We start from the raw sequence: 18,594 nt of genomic DNA, 5'->3' as shown, positions 1-18,594 counted from the left end.
AACAACATATCGGAAACAGCAGTGGCCACTTTCTCCAAAACAACGTTCACGGGTGTTGTTAATTTTACGTGGTCGTTGTTACGTTGACTGACAGTTACTTATCGCTGTTGAACATAACATTCTGTAGCGTTGCACGGAAAACAAAGTTCCCCATTTTAAACGATTAATTTCCACATCACCTCACATCGAATTTTAGACTTGCCTTATAATTAAATCAACGTGGCGTAAAATAGTAATCAATGTCATTACTTCAGGGCGGGTTGGTAGTACGTAAAAATACCGGTGCCGTTGTGGCCGTCGGCGTAATGTTAATATCTGGTGGAGAAATTAACTGGTTTAGAACCAACTGCGGTTTCTTGTGGAAGGGAGTTAGTTGAGCTAGTTGAGTTTCTGCTTTATGCCCACGACATACGAGTTAGTTTGTTAATAAGTTGTTGTTCGTTGTTGTATAACACCCGGTAACAGCAGTTTATTTATGAGTTACGTTTGTTTTATATCTCACACAGACACCCAGCAGATGTTTGTCACAAAGACATGTGTAAATTGATATGCTTGGTTGTCTGTGTATGGTTTGTGACGTCACAAGCGCAAACCGATTGCGGAAATAAAGGTTCCAGTAGACGAAGTTGCGGAAATTTGGACAAGTTCAGTTGCGAAGCCAGGTATTATTGCAAATAAGGTACCTGAAGGTATATAGGCCCGGAAGGTAATGAGACCAACTGCTCATATTTTTTTATGTGCCAGAAAAAATGCTTCCGTTTTGATGTAATTTTAAAATATATATGTACTTAAAATGATTTACAAAGTTTTGGACCTGTAAGTTATATGTAATTGTTATCATGACCAATCCAAATTAAGAAGTGTTTATTTTCAACTTTTTATTATTTTTTGTTAAAATTGGTAACAAAAATGAAAAGGTTGTGTTGTCGAAATGAAAACTTATTAAGATATATTAGTAATGGGGTCATTTTAGTTTAATTGGAGCATTATCCCATCTGGAAAAAAGAATTACTTCAAATAAATTTTATTACTGTTTTGTTTGTCAGCCATTGCTTGCAATAAGGCCCAACGATAATTTGTCATTTTCTCAAGTGTCTTTTATACTAAAGGCGACTGATATGCAAAAAATTTGCTTTTTTGCTTTCTTGGGGAGATAAAAAGTCCGAATAAGATGTTTGCAGAAGTAATTTTTCATTTGGTATTTTTGGTTATCAAATGTCAAGGGGGTTTTTTTTAGTACCTTCAGATTAACAGTTATATGTCTTAGTTAACAGTATATGTGTAATATGAGTTAATAACGTTGCTTGTTTGAACTTTTATTTGACCGAAGCAAAGTATAAATGAGTCTGATTGGTTTCTAGACTATTTTTAAAAAACATGAAAATGTTGGGCTTTATTAACAGCATAGGTTTGTATTAAGGCCCAAGTTTTAATTTTTTTTAAACTGTTTTCCTACAAAAACAAAACTTGCAAACGCCCTAAAAATCGAATGGATGTTTAATATCAACCTCTGCAACAATCATGCCGAATTTGGCCTGGAACGGTTAAATGGTTTTTCAGTTATACGCAATAGTTTTTTAATGGGCCTTGTTAGCTGCAGGTACCTTATTTGAAGATTAAACAGCTTGACTTTAAATATTACTTAAAAGTTTACTTTAATTCAAAATAGCGTTAAAGTTTGGTGTATATTTGTATTAATAATATTTTCGAAAATGTGTTAAAAATGTTGATGTAGTTTGCTGATACCTCATTGTGATGTAACACACTTTGCCTTTTGATTTAACACAGGGGTGCTGTTATGACGAAACAGAGACAAATCCTGGCAGAAAATGCGTGCGAGTCGGTCAGTATGTTTGTAATATGTTCTTAAACATAAAAGTGTATTTAACGTGTTTTTGTATCTTTTTTTTTCATAGCGAAATCTCCCTCGTTCTCGTTTACAGCAACAGCTGGTCCAGGTAATTTAAGTAAAACGGAATAAACTATTTCCGAGTGCTTTATTGTTTTCAATACTTTTCCAGGTCTCAGTTTCGGCGGGGAACCCGGTTACCCTGGCAACCAAATAAAGAGGGGTTGCTTTCCCTTCATCCGAAATATAAAGTGCGATAGAAGATTCAACGCTAAAACAGAGTGAGTCAAAATCTCACAGGCCAGCGCCTGAATGAAATAGTTGTTATTTATTAATTTAAAAAAGTCTACGACCGACTTTTCCCAAAAGTTTGGTTTCCTTTTCGATCTGTTGAAAATCTTACGTTGGGGCGATAAATTAGTTTTAAGAATACGCCTGGATTTGAAGTTAATAAATGAAACCGGTTTAGTGTGTATTGGACATGACACGAAAATACAAATACTTATTTCATAAAAATGTTTCACAAATTATTTTTTACCCAAGGTCTGATTGCCTACGATGGGGGTGCTGCTGGGACGAAGAAAAAAAGTTTTGCCACAAGTCTCTCTATAACAGTAATTGTACCCCAGTGATGAAACATCACTGCCTATAAAACTAACAGCAAAAACACCAACACCAAACTTCTGTTGCATCGTAGGACACAAACAGAGCAATGTAAATACCGAAATTTGTCATATTTTAGTTGTCAGATTGCGCAAGGATTGTCCACCAGGCTACATAAACCCACCGGGATGTGAATGTGAGTACAAAAGTGTTGTTGTATTTTGTCTTAAAAATGTAGAAGTTTAGTTTAGACTGGACTATCCAAACGCTGTAAAAAGGGTTGGCTAACTTTTTGCGCTACAGACCGGTTTGGCTTAGGGTTTTATTGCAGACCAGACTTCAAAAACAAGAAATGCTCGTAAACAGCGACAAATCGTTATCTATAGAAACCCAGATTAGTAAAAGAATATGTGAAATGTACATAATGTGTTGCTTCTGGATTGGCAAGTAATTTTACCACATACCATTGCAACCCCAACATGCCAATGTATTCCGATCACTGTGATACAAATCCTGTTTAACACGTTTGCCATTTGTCTTAGATAACATTTGTTACCTCTTTTCACAGTGGCAAAATGCAGGCATTCCCCGTGTTTAAACGGGGCTGTATGCAAGGACACTGCTACAGGATACGAATGTGAATGCGCCCCGGGTTATTACAGTGTTAATTGCGAGATAGCTCGTAAGTACATTTTGCTCTTCTTCTACCCGTCGGAATTTTACTATTGAATCTTTATGTTTGAAACCTCTTAAATAATGTTGCCTTTAGTTGCCCACGAGTCTGCTGAGTTTACGTTAGCTCACTAGTTACACTGAAGACCATTGTGAGCAACATTGGTCATTTTTTTGCTGTTGTTGCTAGTGTTGATTTTGGGTATAGCATGTGCACATGTACTAGCTCAGTCTATATTAAATATTGTTGGAACGTTTGTACACATTGTCCTTGGTTTCGTATATGTAACCGTTTTGTGCGAGAAGTGTTTGGTGATTTAAAGAAACAACTAAATGTTACTAATGTCTGATAGCTAAATATTTCTATTTATAGAATGCGTAAGTCCTGGTAAAGCACACTTGACCGTTACCCCTGATAAAAATCCTTGGTACGACGACGGAGATGTGGTGACCTTTGTTTGTGATCCCTACCATAGAATGTTCGGTCCGGCACAGCAAGTTTGTGAAAGGGGAAATTGGAACCCTGTGGCTTCTCCAGCTTGTGTGCAAGTAGGTAAGTGGTGACATATTTTCCCATTAGAATTTATACTGAACTGCTACTTCAGAAAAATATATCCTGGAAAAGACTTTTTGAAATTTGTATTATATTTTGTAATAAATAGAAACAAAATACTGTCTCTACTGTTCGTTTATGTTTCACTATATCTTTCATTACAACTTTTCTAGTTGAACAGCACATTGTGCAATAACAATAGAAACTTCATGCATACACTATAGATATCTAACCTTTCTGTAGCTTGTCCGCCCTTCGGCCAGTCACCGACGGAGGCTTCGCGCCGATTGACTTCCAGTACTCAACCGGCGAAGTTGTTAACTATTTCTGTGACGGTGGTTTCTCGTTGTTCGGAAGCAGCACTTCTATCAAGTGCATTGATCCTGGTCTTCCGTCTCTGATGGGCGTCTGGGATGCTCCGGAGCCAGCAGGATGCACCCTCATCAGTAGGTTTCCTCTATCTCTCTCATCAATTGCATAACTTGTGTAAAACACATTTTGTTTTCCTAACATTAACTCACTCCTGTTTTCATTAATATAACTAACCCGGGAGCATTGCTTCGTTACACTAAGGTATATTGTTCAATGCAAAAGGTTTTGAACGTTTTCGTGCACCAAATCTATTATTTTACTCGCCGTTACAGTGGTATTTTTGCACTGCAAGGATTTTTGATTTAAAGATTGTTTTCACCAGTATATTTTGTACCCAAGTTAACCATCTTTCAAAAAGTTTGATAAAACACGGATCTCCTTTTATCCTTGCTTTTAACCTCACTTATGATTTGCTGATAACAAACCCAGAGGTATTTTTTCTATAGGTCCGTTATCTAACGTAAAAGGTGTGGACACTTTTGGTGCGCCAACTACATCACTTTACTCACAATAACAGGGGTGATTTGGCATTAAGAGGATGTTTGGTTTTTACAGACTCTATTCTACAGTACTTATACCCAAGTTAAGCACGCTGAACCCTTAAATATCAAAGTTTTTTGCCAACCCCTATAGTTACCTCTAACAGACATTTTTTTAATCTTATGGTTAGAAGATGATCCAGTCAAATAAATAGGGACGCAAGGTTCGAAAACTCAAAACCATTGTTTTTGTGAATTTATCCATCCAAAATTTTTTTGTAGATGGATCCAACACCTAAAAACAGATAGATAACTGTTTTTAAGTGTTGGATTATTTTCTTTTTACTCGTTTAATGTCTTAACATATGCTATCCAAACAACAGGTCCCACTAATACGGCCTGTCTGAGTTTTCCCTGTCTCAACGGAGGAACTTGTCTCCACAAGCCAGCGCCACCTTTCTTCGAGTGCGTTTGCACCTCAGCTGCCACCGGACCAATATGCAGTATTCGTAAGTTTGTTATGACCAAGTATTGCTCATCCAGCAGTTTTATTGTAAACAATCGACGTTTCGACGTCCTATACAAGACGCCTTCATCAGGATAATGACATAACTTGCAAGACAAATTTCTTTTAAAGCGACAAAATGCAAAAGCGACCGATAATTATCGGTCGCTTTTACACCACTGAGCTTGTTTTATCGCTACGGTGATGCGAGTTTGCAGCCGCGCGATCTTGTTATCGCTGTTTTACATGTGTGTGTTTTGCATTTTGTCGCTTTAAAAGAAATTTGTCTTGCAAGTTATGTCATTATCCTGATGAAGGCGTCTTGTATAGGACGTCGAAACGTCGATTGTTTACAATAAAACTGCTGGATGAGCAATACTTGGTCATACATTATGCCTGGCAGCAACAGCTTATTTCGTAAGTTTGTTATGTTGTGCACTTGGTTACTGGTTGCAGTCTAATGTAAAACAACCCCCTGTAGGGCGGTGTTCCTACACCCAAACTCAAAAAATTGGCTGAATGGTCCGGCGCGCCTGACTCATGTACAGACATAAAAAACTTTGATCGTCTCCGGGAGCGTCCTGGGTACGAACCACGTCAAAAACATAAACATAAAAATAAAATAAAGTGCCTCTCACGACATTCAAAACTTTTGAATGCATTACCTTACATTACATTTCCATAAGGTTTGCAAACTGGTAGAGTTAAACAAAAACCCGATGCGCCCATAAAAGGGTAAAAAGCACTTTTCTGGGGGAGGAATTTGGTCCCTCAAGGAGCTCGAATAACAAACAAATACATTACCCGAACATGAAATGAAAGAGTCGTTTCCAACATTACACAACTGCAATGCCTAATCCCGAGATTTAAGTTGATCGCTGCATGACTTGCAAATGTTTGATATTTCCCAACATTGTGCTGTGTCAGCAAAATTATTTTAACCCTGTTTGTATTTTCAGCACCATAACCGAAGGTTGTTAAAGTCCCCAAGTTGTTGACGAGTCATTCTTTCAAACTGTGTTTCCTTATGCTTTTTGTAAGCTGGCTGTTAACGCACCCTTGCACACAAATGTATTGAAGTATCGATTTTATGTGTTGTAAATAAATACGCACTTCTTAGACACGTTCGATATTTCTCTGCATTCATTCTTAGAGGGAGGAAACAGTTTCAACTCATTAAGCGAGGCGTCGGCAACCTTTTAGGTGACGCGTGCCAATTATTTTCATGTGGTAATGACTTTGCGTGCCAACATTTTTTGTGTAATAGTAGTGTGTACCAGCTGATATCATCAGTAAACAGAAATCAGACAGATTTATTGAAAGATGAAGAACCAAAAACAAAAATGTAACAGGTTGAATTATGTTGACGAGTACTTTAATATAAACACACAAATCATTTGGCGTGTCATGAAAAAAAAAAACATTTCAGTGCCAATATTAGCATGCTAGCCAGGGGCTGCCGTTCCACCCCCTTTTTACCGTACTGATGTTGTTTTTTTTTGTCTCTGAGCCACCTGTAGCCCTTCTCCTATAACAGCTGTCGTTACAAACCGGTCTTGTCTTTCAAAGTCGATTGTGGTTAAATGAAATTGGATCCATAAATTGCCCTTAGCAAAACAACACATTTTGTAACCTATTTTTACTTTATTGTATTTTGCAACAGTTTCAGAACACAGGACTTTATTTGTTTCTACAAACACAGTCTTTGGCTTAATGTTCAATGCAAATGATTTATATCTTTAATTTGATTGAATTTGGTGTGAATTGAGAGAAAGAATGTCGGGTTTTGGGTGTTCCTGTGAGTCTGGTGCGAACTTGTTATCATCCGCATGCCCCGAAGCAAAAGCAAAGTTAAACAGAACGGGGCTGCAAAATTTTCTCGTGTCAAAATTGCTTTTTATTATTACGTGGTTCTGTTTGGCCAGGTGACTGCAAATGTAGCCTATAGATTTTCGTTGAGTAAGGTTGGGGTTGAAAGGTAGAATCGACGTAAAACAAACAGGCTGTAAGTTATTGTTAAAAACGTTATTTATGTTTTATTCCTAGCTTGATAATAATTACGCAACCCTGGAAAATTGCTTATGGTGTCCGTTTTTATCAGTTTATACAGCCGTTTGTTTCTTTTCGGCAATATTTCGCAGTCAGCCTAGCGTTTTTCGAAGCAGTTTGAACCACAGCTAATGGAAAGATGCCACGAAACGACGAAAACACAAGGATGCGGTTTGCAGCTCAAACTTTCACGTTAGCTGTTTTCGCAAGCCTAATAACTTTGTCGCACCAACAGCAGCCTGGAACTTGTTTTGTTTCGTTAAACTCAAGAAAACCATGCAGATTTCCAGCTGCGACCAGACGACAATGCGAATCCAGGTAGGCCCTACGTTTTTTTGCGAAGGTGGTAGTTTTGGTTAGTTTGGTCGACAAATAACGCACCGTACTTTTAGGCTACTCGACTGTAAGCCTTATGCTGTCATGTTTAGATACTAGTGTAAGTTATATAGTATATACACATGTTAAAGGCAATTAAACGCATTTTCTATTAAAATACAGTGCGGTTGAAACACAGCGGCATGACATTAAAAGCATAAATAAAGCCGCCCTCAATTATAAGCAGCACTAACCGTTGGGTAAAAAACGATATAGGCTGTGGCTTACAATTACAAATTGAATAAAATTACAATTGAATAAATACGATAAGTTAATCCAAAACATAGTTTGAAGCACAAACTTTTTGTCTTGTAGGAACTGTTGTTATGATCGTTTCCCAAGGTTTTCACAGATTCGTTGCTTTCAAAGGGGTAAGTTAATCACATAAACGATCTAGTCAAATACCGATTTGTTATCTTTTATGCTTTCAGTGCCAACTATGCAGTTTATGTTCCATCCAACCGTTAACAGCAACCTTCGAGGTGAGAAGTATATTAGACTACACGCATTTTAACGACAGACGAACATAAAGTCTCAAGTTAACGATCGCAACAAAAACGTTGCAAAAAATGAAAATTTAATATGATTTCTATGTATATTCTGTCAATTTCCCGCCATAGAGCTGTTAGAGAAATTAGAAAACGGTGTTTTAAGATGACAACTAAAATTCATATTTTTTTATCACAACTGTTTAAGTATAGATTTGCAGCTTTTGACAAAAGTCGTGTTTTGTTTCAGGTCTTCCTTTTGGTGGCGAACCGAACTACCCAGGAAGTTTGGTTCACAGAGAAGCTTGCAACACGACGACCGAACGAAATCAATGTGGACCGACATTTCCGCTGCCAAACAAGTAAACAAATTTACTTTAATGTTTGGCGAAATATATTACCCTACAAATGGGGTTTTGTGATTTTCTTTTGCTTTACAAAGTTCCAAGTTATAATGTTGCGACATGCGAAGCTATAAAGTATGTTGTATCCTACTGATAAAGATTTCAGTGCAGATTTTGTTTTGTTTTTCCCAACGAAATCAAACCAATGTGATTTAAAAATGTGCATTTGAAAATCAAAGAAATATTTATGTGAACAAAAAAGAAACTAAACACAATCTTGTTTGTTTTTAAACAAGTTTTAAACTTAAAAAAGTATATAGTATGCATAACCTAAAAGCTAGATTTCAAGGGGGTGTACTTAATTTTGTCGAAGCCTTTTCATTGACTAATTGTGATTTATCCTGGTTTTTAATGTCTTTCTAGTATGTTACATTTTGTGTTAATGTTTACATGCTACATGAGTTGAAGAAATTTCTCTTGGTCAAAAAACACACGACACAGTTGCACTGAACAATCACCAACTTGAAAATAGCTGTGCAACTTTATGGGGCCCAAAATGGTGGATGCCACTATCGGTAGATAATGACTAAAGGCACTGCAGCTACACCTATACATTTTAGCGTAGTTGTGTAATATTTATCTTCTGTGATTTTAATCCAGATCAACATGTGACAGATGGAGATGTTGCTGGGATGCAGAAACTAGAAAGTGTTACCAATCCAAGTATAATGGTGAGTTGTTGTCTAACATTCAATGAGAAACATTTGGTTGCAGCAAACTTTATTTATCACTCTGCTTTTAGTTATTCGCTTGAGGACGCAATGCCCTCCAGGTTACATAAATCCACCGAAATGTGAAGGTGAGTCATATAAAAAAAATATATTGAAATGTACCATGACATAAATAGTTCAATTTAAATCCTACAACTATTTAAAGCCAAATTTGTACCACAAACAATTCTGGTCCAGTAATTTTGTTGGTAATCAAGAAAACTACTTTCTGCATTTAATGAGACTAATATTAAGCTACAGTTTTGGGTTCAGTAGACAATAAAACAAAACTTCCAATTAAATTCAAAACACCAACTTTATATAGATCAAAACCATTAACATCATGGCTTAAACTGGCAATCACTGTTTGCCTTTTTACAGCCCAATCAAATTGGATCTACATTATAAACATGTTAGATGTATGAAAGTTGAAAGTGTTTTTTTAAATCTACTATGTGCTCCTAATTGAGGTGAAATGCCCAGGTTAACAGTGCTAAAGGTTCAGGTTAACAGTGTTACAACATATTTCACCCCTTATTACAGATGTTGATGAGTGTGCATCAAACCCCTGTTTCAACGGAGGAAGTTGCAACAACGGAATCAACAGTTTTACTTGCACATGTCCTGCTGGAACTGTGGGTCCACTTTGTTACAGAGGTAGGCAGAATGTATTTGATGGTAAACAGCAATTTCAGATACAAACTCTTCATTATGTCACTAGGACTAACAATTTTGTCAGATATCTAAAATGGAAGTTTATTAGAAAGTCACCTTTCTAGTTTTATTCTCTTTGCCAGAGCACTGCCTCCATCATTGGAGCTGCTTATCTGATTCATAGGCAATTCAATCATTTTTTACATGATTTTTTTTACTTATCCGAGATTAAGTTTAACCTTTTGACATAAAGTAACAAGCTAGTCCTTTCAAATCATTTTTGGGTAACTGCTTTTGAACTTTTTTTGCACAGAATGCGGTCCACCACCCCCAATCACATTCGGCAGTTTTGAACCAATCCAAGCAACTTACCAACCACCCATCAGCATCACATACAAATGTGACAGCAGTTATTCTCTGTCAGGCGACGCAACAAATGAATGTCAGCCCGGTGGAACATGGTCGCAAACAATAGCTCCATCTTGTCGCTTCAACAGTAAGATTTGTAACAATTATGAATTTGTGGCTGCCCAAATACAAACAAGCGTTGGCAGCAAATACCTAATTTTGCTGTAGCACTTTTTTATTTACAAGTACAAAATACATAAATCTAAAGTGTCATCCACTTAGTGTTTAGACATTGTCATTAATTTCTTTCAAATTCTGTTGGTTCAAGCAGCATTGAATTATCTGCACTAGAGATGTGGCATTCACTGCATGTTTAACTAGTTTTTTTTTTGTACTGCAGTCCTTGCCTTCTTCTTGGTCTCTTGTCATGGTGTCATCCATGTAGTCACAAATGTTCAAAAGTTTTGGAGATTATGTGTCTGTAATATAGACCGAAGAAAGTGTAAAGTTCAAGTTTCAATCTTGCAGGATGCGGTGCTCCTCCTTCATTGGAGTTTGGTTCTTTTACTCCCAACGCAGCAGATTATATTCCTGGTACAAGAATCACATATTCCTGTCCTAGTAACTATGACTTGTTTGGAAATCCTCATAACCAATGTTCAATTTCTGGTGAATGGAGCGAATCAACAGCACCACAATGCTTACTGAAAGGTAAATTGTATCTGCATTAATAAGGAATTAAATATACATGCAGGGTTTTTTTAAGGTTTGGTTTGGGTGACCGCTAAGTAGTTTTAAGAGACCGCAAGTGTTTCATTTAAATACCAAAAAATAGCCATATTTGCTTAAATAGCCATTTTGGGAAACTGCTGGAGAAATTTCGGGGACCGTTTCGGTCCCCCAAAACACCTTAAAAAAACACTGTATATATACATGTATTGTATTCTTCTTGGTTCCATTTTTGATATTGGGTATAACTGTTTTTTGTCATGTTACGTTGTAACTTAGTAATTAATTGTGTAAAATTATACAGTGTACAGAATATGTTAGCTGTTGTTTTTCAACATTGTTTGACTTTTTTTAATTCAACTATTACATTTTGTCGTCATTTTTGCTTCATCAACTTAAAATTGACATACAGTAGTAAAACAACAAACTTGCATATTTATATGCTGCTTTGTAACGGTTAATAGCAGATATTGATAACAATAAAGTACATCTTGTATTGTTTATTAATTTGCAGAATGCCCCAAGCCCGTCACAATATCTGCTGGAAGTTTTTCTCCAGTTCTAGGCAGTTACGTTCCTGGGTCTGTGATCACTTACACTTGCACCTCAGAGTTTAATCTGCTTGGATTGGCAACAATAACTTGCCAGGATGACAAAACATGGGATCCACCCAACACACAAATATGTCAGCTCGTTGGTAAGAAAACTTTTACAGTAGTTCATAATCTCAACCAGGGGCAAATTTTTCCAAATTTGTTTGGTAAAAAACTTGTTGGTAAATTTGTGTCTTTAAACTCTGTCAATGGCAAAATAATGGAACAAGTTTAACTAACAACTTGGAAATCGATCTCTCGTCACCATCTGCACTGATGAGACCTTATAGGTCGAAACAGTGTGCACTGTCTGCAGCTTATCATTGATTGGCTCTATGCTTTTACATGAACTTGAAAATCATTGTACAAAGCATTATGGCATGAACTTGAAAATCATTGTACAAAGCATTTTTTGTTGAAAGGGTATTATTTTTAAAATCTTTTAGTTTTGTAAGTTTTCCTCCTGTAAATTATTGTGTTACAAAGTAAGTATTTTTATTAGCTGTCATAGTTTTATGCCCTTTGTGCACATATGACCCCAGTCTGCTAAAATCACATTCAATCACTGCTGCTCTGTTTATTCAGTCATGGTTGCCCTTAAACAAACTGTACAAACTAATTATTGAATCATTTCATTTTACAGTTTGCAATGCACCCCCATCCATTGCAGATGGAAGCTACAACCCACTTCAGGCAACATATCAACCTGGAGAGTTTGTCACATATGCTTGCACAGACTCAACAACACACACACTGATTGGTGTAGGAATAGTCACTTGCCAACCTGATCGAACATGGACACAGATGCCGTTTTGTAAAAGACTAAGTAAGGTTTTGTGTTCAGTGTCAATTAGAAGCTAGAAGAGTAATTTTAGCAGTTCTCAATCAGCTTTAATTAAATTTCCTTGACCATGATTAAAATTTTCTCTAGGCATGGTTTGGGTGTATTGTAACCTGGTGATTTTAATTTGGTTTAAGCAATTGTATGTATTTGATGCATTAGTGATCAAGTTTTTTTTAGAAAAAAATCAGGATTAGATCCCACAAGCTTGCAAAATTAAACTGGTTGTTTAAAAGTCTGCTTTGATATGGTTTCACCTTCTGCAGAATCATAAAAATACTTTTTAAATTATCGGATGTTTTATTTTGTTTACATTTTATTGTACTTTTCAAACTCTCCAAATTTGTGATTTTTTTTGAACCTCTGTAGATGTTGTACTGTATACTCAAATTTTTGCGGATTTGGAGCACTGCTACTATAGAACTTTGTATATATTTCAGCATGCAACGAGCCACCGCCGATAGCTAATGGCAATTTTGGTCCAGTTATTGGTGATTACATTCCTAGCACCACTGTAACATACTCTTGCAGTGGAATATATCGAGTTGAGGGAAACCCAACAATAACTTGTGGAAATACTGGGTCATGGAGTCAAGTGCCTTCCTGTGTGCCAATTGGTAAAGTTTGAATGCAATTTCTATCTTACATTTAAAAGTCGTATTTGCAAGTTTCAAACTGTGTTACAAATTCATGTTTGTCCACATCTGAATGTTTTACAAGGTTACAGGAACAACCTGCTGTGAACGAGCAGGTTGTGTAGATAAAATCGCAAACAAATAGAACTACAACCTTAAAAAACATAAAATCAAGCAAACTTAGCCAGGAACACAAAAAGCGTATTGAAGTTTTTGACATTATTTTCTTCAGATTGTGGCCCTCCCCAAGGTATTGAACTTGGAACGTACTCACCAACCCTGGAATCATACCCTCCTTTTACTACAGTAACTTACTCGTGTTGTAACGGTATAACAATCTCCACTCCAATGGGTGGTTTTACAGTATTTACATGTCAACAAGATGGAACATGGTCACCACAAGCTTTGCCATCGTGCACCCCCACAGGTCAGTGTTGTTCATGTTATAGTGTCAGGCATAAGATTGTAACTCTGTTGACAAATGTATATTGCTTACCCACAGTTCGCTCTTATTTTCAGGAAGTGAGTTGAGTTTATTATGGGTCCCCTTCCCTGAAGGGGACACATATTGTTTTTGTCCGTATTTTTTTTTCTTTTTTTCTTTTTTCTTTTTTTCTTTTTTCTGTCTAACGCTGGTTTGTGAGACGCAGTTGGTCAAGAAAGAGTGCTTCAAATTTATTCAAATTTGGACATATGTTAGATATTAATCCAAACTTGGTCCACCTGAAGTTTGACCCCAAATTACCCAGCGGTTCACCCACAGGCCCCCGAAACGTAAAATTTTTAACGCTGGTTTGTAACGCTCGTTTAGTGAAGAAAGCGTGCTTCAAATTTATTGAAATTTGGACATATGTTAGATATTAATCCAAACTTGGTCCACCAAAAGTTTGACCCCAAAATACCCAGCGGTTCACCCACAGGCCCCCGAAACGTAAAATTTTTAACGCTAGTTTGTAACGCTCGTTTAGTAAAGAAAGAGTGCTTCAAATTTATTGAAATTTGGACATATGTTAGATATAAACCTGAACTTGGTCCACCTGAAGTTTGACCCCGAATGACCCAGCGACACATCCACAGGCCCCCTAAACGTAAATGTGTCTAACGCTCATTTGGTCAAGAAAGACACTGTAGGCAGAAGTCCCAAGAGAGTACGTTTACGAATAATAGGCCAGAGCGGGAGGGCTCAGCTTGACGTTGGACAGACGTTTTACGAGGCGTCGTTTCGGTGATTAGAAATCAGCTGTTTTGCACAGCAATGCTATGTCGTTTTATTAAGTTATCACTCACATTTTCAGTTTTGGCAAAGGTTTCACACATATGACTCGATTTAAACCTAATAAGCGTGCTTCGGTTTCGTATATGTCAAGCAAAACTTTGTTAAACAAACTAAATATGAAAAAATAAACTTGACTTTTTTGCAAGATAAAAGTTTTTTTTAAATGCTCAGTGTCAGGTTGGCCGCTGCATGACCACGGGTTACTTAAGGTCAATTAGTAGGTATTACTAACACAGTTCAGAACTTTCTTTCGCCATAACGTAGCGTTTTTTTTTTTTGAATCAAATACTCAAGGCATGTATATATTAGGTCAAACGGTGTTGTTGAACACCAAGGACGGCGTGCTATTGAAAACGGTGTCAAAAGGTCAAACATGCTTTTGGTGTGTACACCCTAAAGATTACTACAGGTCAATGGTACTCGTTTGCGAAACAAAGTTAAATGAAAAACTCGTTTTGCGAAACAAAGTTAAATGAAAAGTTATGTATACACTTGCAGCAAATCACTTTTTAATTGTCTGTAACACAACTGTTACAGCTTTCTAGAAAAAAATGTGTTTAAAACCCGACCTTGGACGACAATATCTGGGTCAAAGCAAGAGATTAAATTGAAAGTATTTGTTTCGTTCTTTTTTATTGTTTTTGTAATTATACGACAATAATAGTGCAAAAAAATACAAACAAAATTTTTTTATTGTTGGGTTAATGCTTTCTAAAAATTTGTTCTTAAGAATTAAAAAATCACCGCAACATTTGTTTACCGTAAATCCGCAAAAACACGCACGTGGGGACCCATTAGTTTTTGTTTACAAAAACAACCATATGTGTAGATCAAATAATATGTATAGTAAATTGGTAAATATCGTATAGAATATATAAAATGGAAGTATATCAGAAAGCCACCATTCTAGTTTTGTTTGGTAACAGAACACATAGTAACACAATTGCATTACAACAACTACCAAGCCAAAATATAGCTGCACAATGTTAAAATGTTAGTGAGCGCAAAACAGTGGAGGGCACAATGGGTGGATCATATTTAAACGCGCTGCAGCTACACCGTATTATCAGGCGTAATGTGGCTGGTGCTCACAAGTATTGAGTGCGGCAAATTGTGAGTATAACATGACTGGGGGCAATGATGGTGGGACCAGTCCGGGGGAAAGTTAATCACCCATGTTAAGGAAAGAGATCTTCGACAGGAAAGAAACCCCAATAGTTTTAAGCGCCTGAAAGTGTTAATCCTTGTCAGGTTGGTTTATCTTCCACTGATGGTATAAGTAATCTACCAACTAAATTAATATTAAATATCTTTACTAGAGGGTGGTGGTCTATTTTTGTTATAAATTACCAAGTAAAATTATGGCTTGGGCAATAACACAAAAATAGCAATGAGTAAATAAATTAAGTAGCATCCGAAATTTCTCAAACTACTTGTGTTGGGAAAGATCACTGCCTGGGCCAACTGGGAAACCAACATGATATTTTATGGTCAGTGGTGGATATGACCCTTGTCAGTGTTTTTGATTTGCATTTTTTTTAAAGTTGCAACTGTTTCAGACCCAACTTTTGCCTGATATTTCTGCACTTGACAGTATTTTTTTGTACTGTAGATACATAACACTGCCCATAGATTTAACACTGCCCATAGAAAGTTGCAACTGTTTCAGATCCAACTTTTGCCTGATATTTCTGCACTTGACAGTATTTTTTTGTACTGTAGATACATAACACTGCCCATAGATTTTATCCTCGGTAGAATTTTGTTTTATTTTTACTGTTAACATGCTTTTATTGTCAAACAAAATTGTGAACAATCTGTTATGTTGGGTTTCATATGAACAAATGCATTTTGTCTTATTTACCAATAAGTTGATATTTGCTGGAACTACATCAAATGATCTGTGTGAAATTCTAAATGTATAAGTGACCCACCTCTCTAGTTTTAAGGTTGGCCTTATGATATTGTGGCTAATCCATACCTTTTTTTACAGTTTGTCCACCGCCACCTATAGTAATTCAGGGTGCAGTTCAATCAAGTGATCAGAAACTAACGTACATGATTAACGAAGCGATACAGTACGAGTGTGACAATGGTCCGAAGGTTGTGGGTATAGAATCCAACACTTGTGGCGTTGATGGGCTATGGACAAATACTTTTCCAGATATTTGTGTTGAGATATGAATTGTGTTTTGCATTGCATTTCTTTTTCTAATGCTAAGCCAGGCCAAACTGACTTTCGTTTATCGTAAACTAGACACTGGTCAATTAACACCACACCTTTGATACGGATGTCCTCGCCAAAGCATTTTATAAGATGTTTTATAGTCAGGGTTGCCATACCGTCCCTATTTCTAATATGTGTCCTTATTTTAAAGGGCGATGCAATACAACACAGTATTGTCCATATGTCTTATTTTCAACAATTACCAGAAACGGGCAAGACATGACAGTCAAATCCCTGTTACAAGTAATAGTAAACCTAGACCTGAGCTGTCGTGAGATGCACGAAGTATTTTCTATGAATAGGGAGTTGCTGGAACAGATTGTTTCTCCCAAAAATGAGGCAACTGCTGATCTTGTTCTGTATAAATGCAAAGATTTGTTCGAAAACGTTTGTTATGTTTCATATAAAAATGTAAGTTTTTGGTGTTTTATTTTGGGGTCCATGTCGATGGCAACCCTGCTCATAGTACTGATGGACTTTGGACAAACACTTTCCTGGTATTTGTGTTGAGCTTTAAATTGTATTTTGTATTTCATTTTTTCCAATGTCCAGCTAGGCCCGAATGACTTTTGTTTATCATAAAGTAGAGTGTAGACACTGGTTTCAATAACAATTAACGCCTAGCTTTCGATACTGGATGTGTTAGGTTCTAGATTTTTTAAGATGTTTCATAGTTCTTTTAGAGTACTATTAACTTTATGGCTTGAAATGTTTTCGAATAATGTAAAAGACCTAATACTAATATTCGGTTAGCCTATATATAGAATTATTCAACGGATATTTGCATGTAAAATTGGTTTTAAACTAGCCCTTATATTGACAAACCTAAAACCCTCCACTACATTAAGCTGATCTCATGTTAAAGGTCACGTAGAGGTGAACGCGACATTTCAGCTAAAATTACCCTTTACTCGTCACGCATTGGTTTAGTTTTGCATCTCACACATTCCACTACATTTTTAGTTGCAAACACTTTTTTGAAAGTTGGAAAGGTGTATTTGTGTTTTATGATTTTCAGCTAACAATGTGGGCTAAAAGTGTCGTATTGTGGAACTCCTTGGTTTGTATTTTGTAGCCATGAATAAAATTCAGCCTGTGATACCACTACGAGTGTATTAAAAGCCAGTAATTAATTTCATTTCAATCGAACAATATTAAACATACGCATTTAAGGCCTTTAAGATCAGCCGTGTTAAGGCATCACATGATTTTTCTACTCCTACTTTTAAACCATTTTCGTTAACTGTTTCGTATGAGAAAATCTGATGTACATGAGATTTTATTTACTTCCCACATCTAATTTTGTTTTTGCGTTAAACCATTTCTTGCAGAATAAGCAAAAAGTTCAGACAAAAAATATGCGAAGTGAAGGTTAACCCCTTCCCTGACGCAACTAAGAATTCACGTTTCTTCTAAAACCTTGCTCGTGGCCGGCACAGGCTTGTCGGTTTGCCTCGAGCAAAATCTTGCGAGGCCTGACTAAGCATTATATTGTCACATTAAATTGAAACAGGAACCGTTTGGAGCATAGCAATGAAGGTCTGCAGAAGTGGAAAAAAAGTAGAGGCATTTTGTTTAAGGCGCCTGACCGATTTGCAGAAATACAAATCTGGCCTAGATTCGTGCACTGGACCGTCCAAACCCGAAGTAATAAATATTTAAGCTTAGTCGTAACAAAGTTTAAGGCAGTAGTCACTTAAATTTTGTGAGTCATAGATACAGAGAACTGGAAAGGCGGTTATTTGCTGCTTCTGCAACAAAATACATTAAAAAGATGTGTGAAGATTTGTTAGAAGTTGTTTGTTAAAGTCGAGTTTGTGTCAATCAGCGGCGTTACGTATTGTATAGGCTACATTGGCGTCACAGAGCAATATTGTTCAAGTCTCAAGTTATTTTTCCCAACGGAACGTCTTGGCTGAACAATCACACAAAGAATGTTCAACAGACTGAATACATTGCCGAAAACCTCTCATTTAGAGCCCACAATTATTTTACATTTCACGAATTCTGGTCACGGTGCGTATTTGAGGTTAGAAGTGATCTTGTCTTTGCAGGTTTTTGGCGTCGATAATTTCATTTCTGTCGATCACCTGATTTGGGTCGCATTGTGGTTGTTGCAAAGTATGGACTTAAGAGGACACGTCATTCTTTTTCTGCCGCAACAATTTAACTTACGACGGTGGCTGAATACCCTGATGGTCTGCGTTTTACTGTGTTTACAATCCATTGTTG

At 36.7% G+C, this 18,594-nt stretch overlaps 1 protein-coding gene and 1 pseudogene across 2 annotated transcripts; both read left to right on the top strand.

Moving 5' to 3' along the window:
• Positions 1-1,793: 1,793 nt before the first annotated feature.
• Positions 1,794-5,409, top strand: LOC145214705 (fibulin-7-like; annotated as a pseudogene). Its single transcript, XR_013857101.1, has 9 exons — positions 1,794-1,843; positions 1,917-1,958; positions 2,022-2,130; positions 2,393-2,463; positions 2,592-2,648; positions 3,021-3,134; positions 3,498-3,677; positions 3,921-4,123; positions 4,912-5,409. The product of XR_013857101.1 is annotated as a fibulin-7-like (transcript).
• A 1,560-nt stretch (positions 5,410-6,969) lies between these two features.
• Positions 6,970-17,466, top strand: LOC145215662 (C4b-binding protein-like). The gene is made up of 14 exons (XM_080084405.1): positions 6,970-7,400; positions 7,773-7,828; positions 7,889-7,939; positions 8,196-8,307; positions 8,950-9,020; positions 9,092-9,148; positions 9,603-9,716; positions 10,027-10,209; positions 10,590-10,772; positions 11,305-11,487; positions 12,027-12,209; positions 12,665-12,841; positions 13,092-13,286; positions 16,129-17,466. Exons 1-14 carry the CDS (start codon positions 7,222-7,224, stop codon positions 16,317-16,319), a joined length of 1,935 nt encoding a protein of 644 aa, XP_079940531.1. The 5' UTR covers positions 6,970-7,221; the 3' UTR covers positions 16,320-17,466.
• The last annotated feature ends 1,128 nt before the right edge of the window (positions 17,467-18,594 follow it).

Source organism: Phallusia mammillata, chromosome 2, assembly GCF_965637545.1.
Source record: "Phallusia mammillata chromosome 2, kaPhaMamm4.hap1.1, whole genome shotgun sequence".
NCBI classification, from domain to species: domain Eukaryota; kingdom Metazoa; phylum Chordata; class Ascidiacea; order Phlebobranchia; family Ascidiidae; genus Phallusia; species Phallusia mammillata.
Note: the sequence above shows the minus strand (reverse complement) of the source record. Positions and strands in the feature narration are given on the sequence as shown.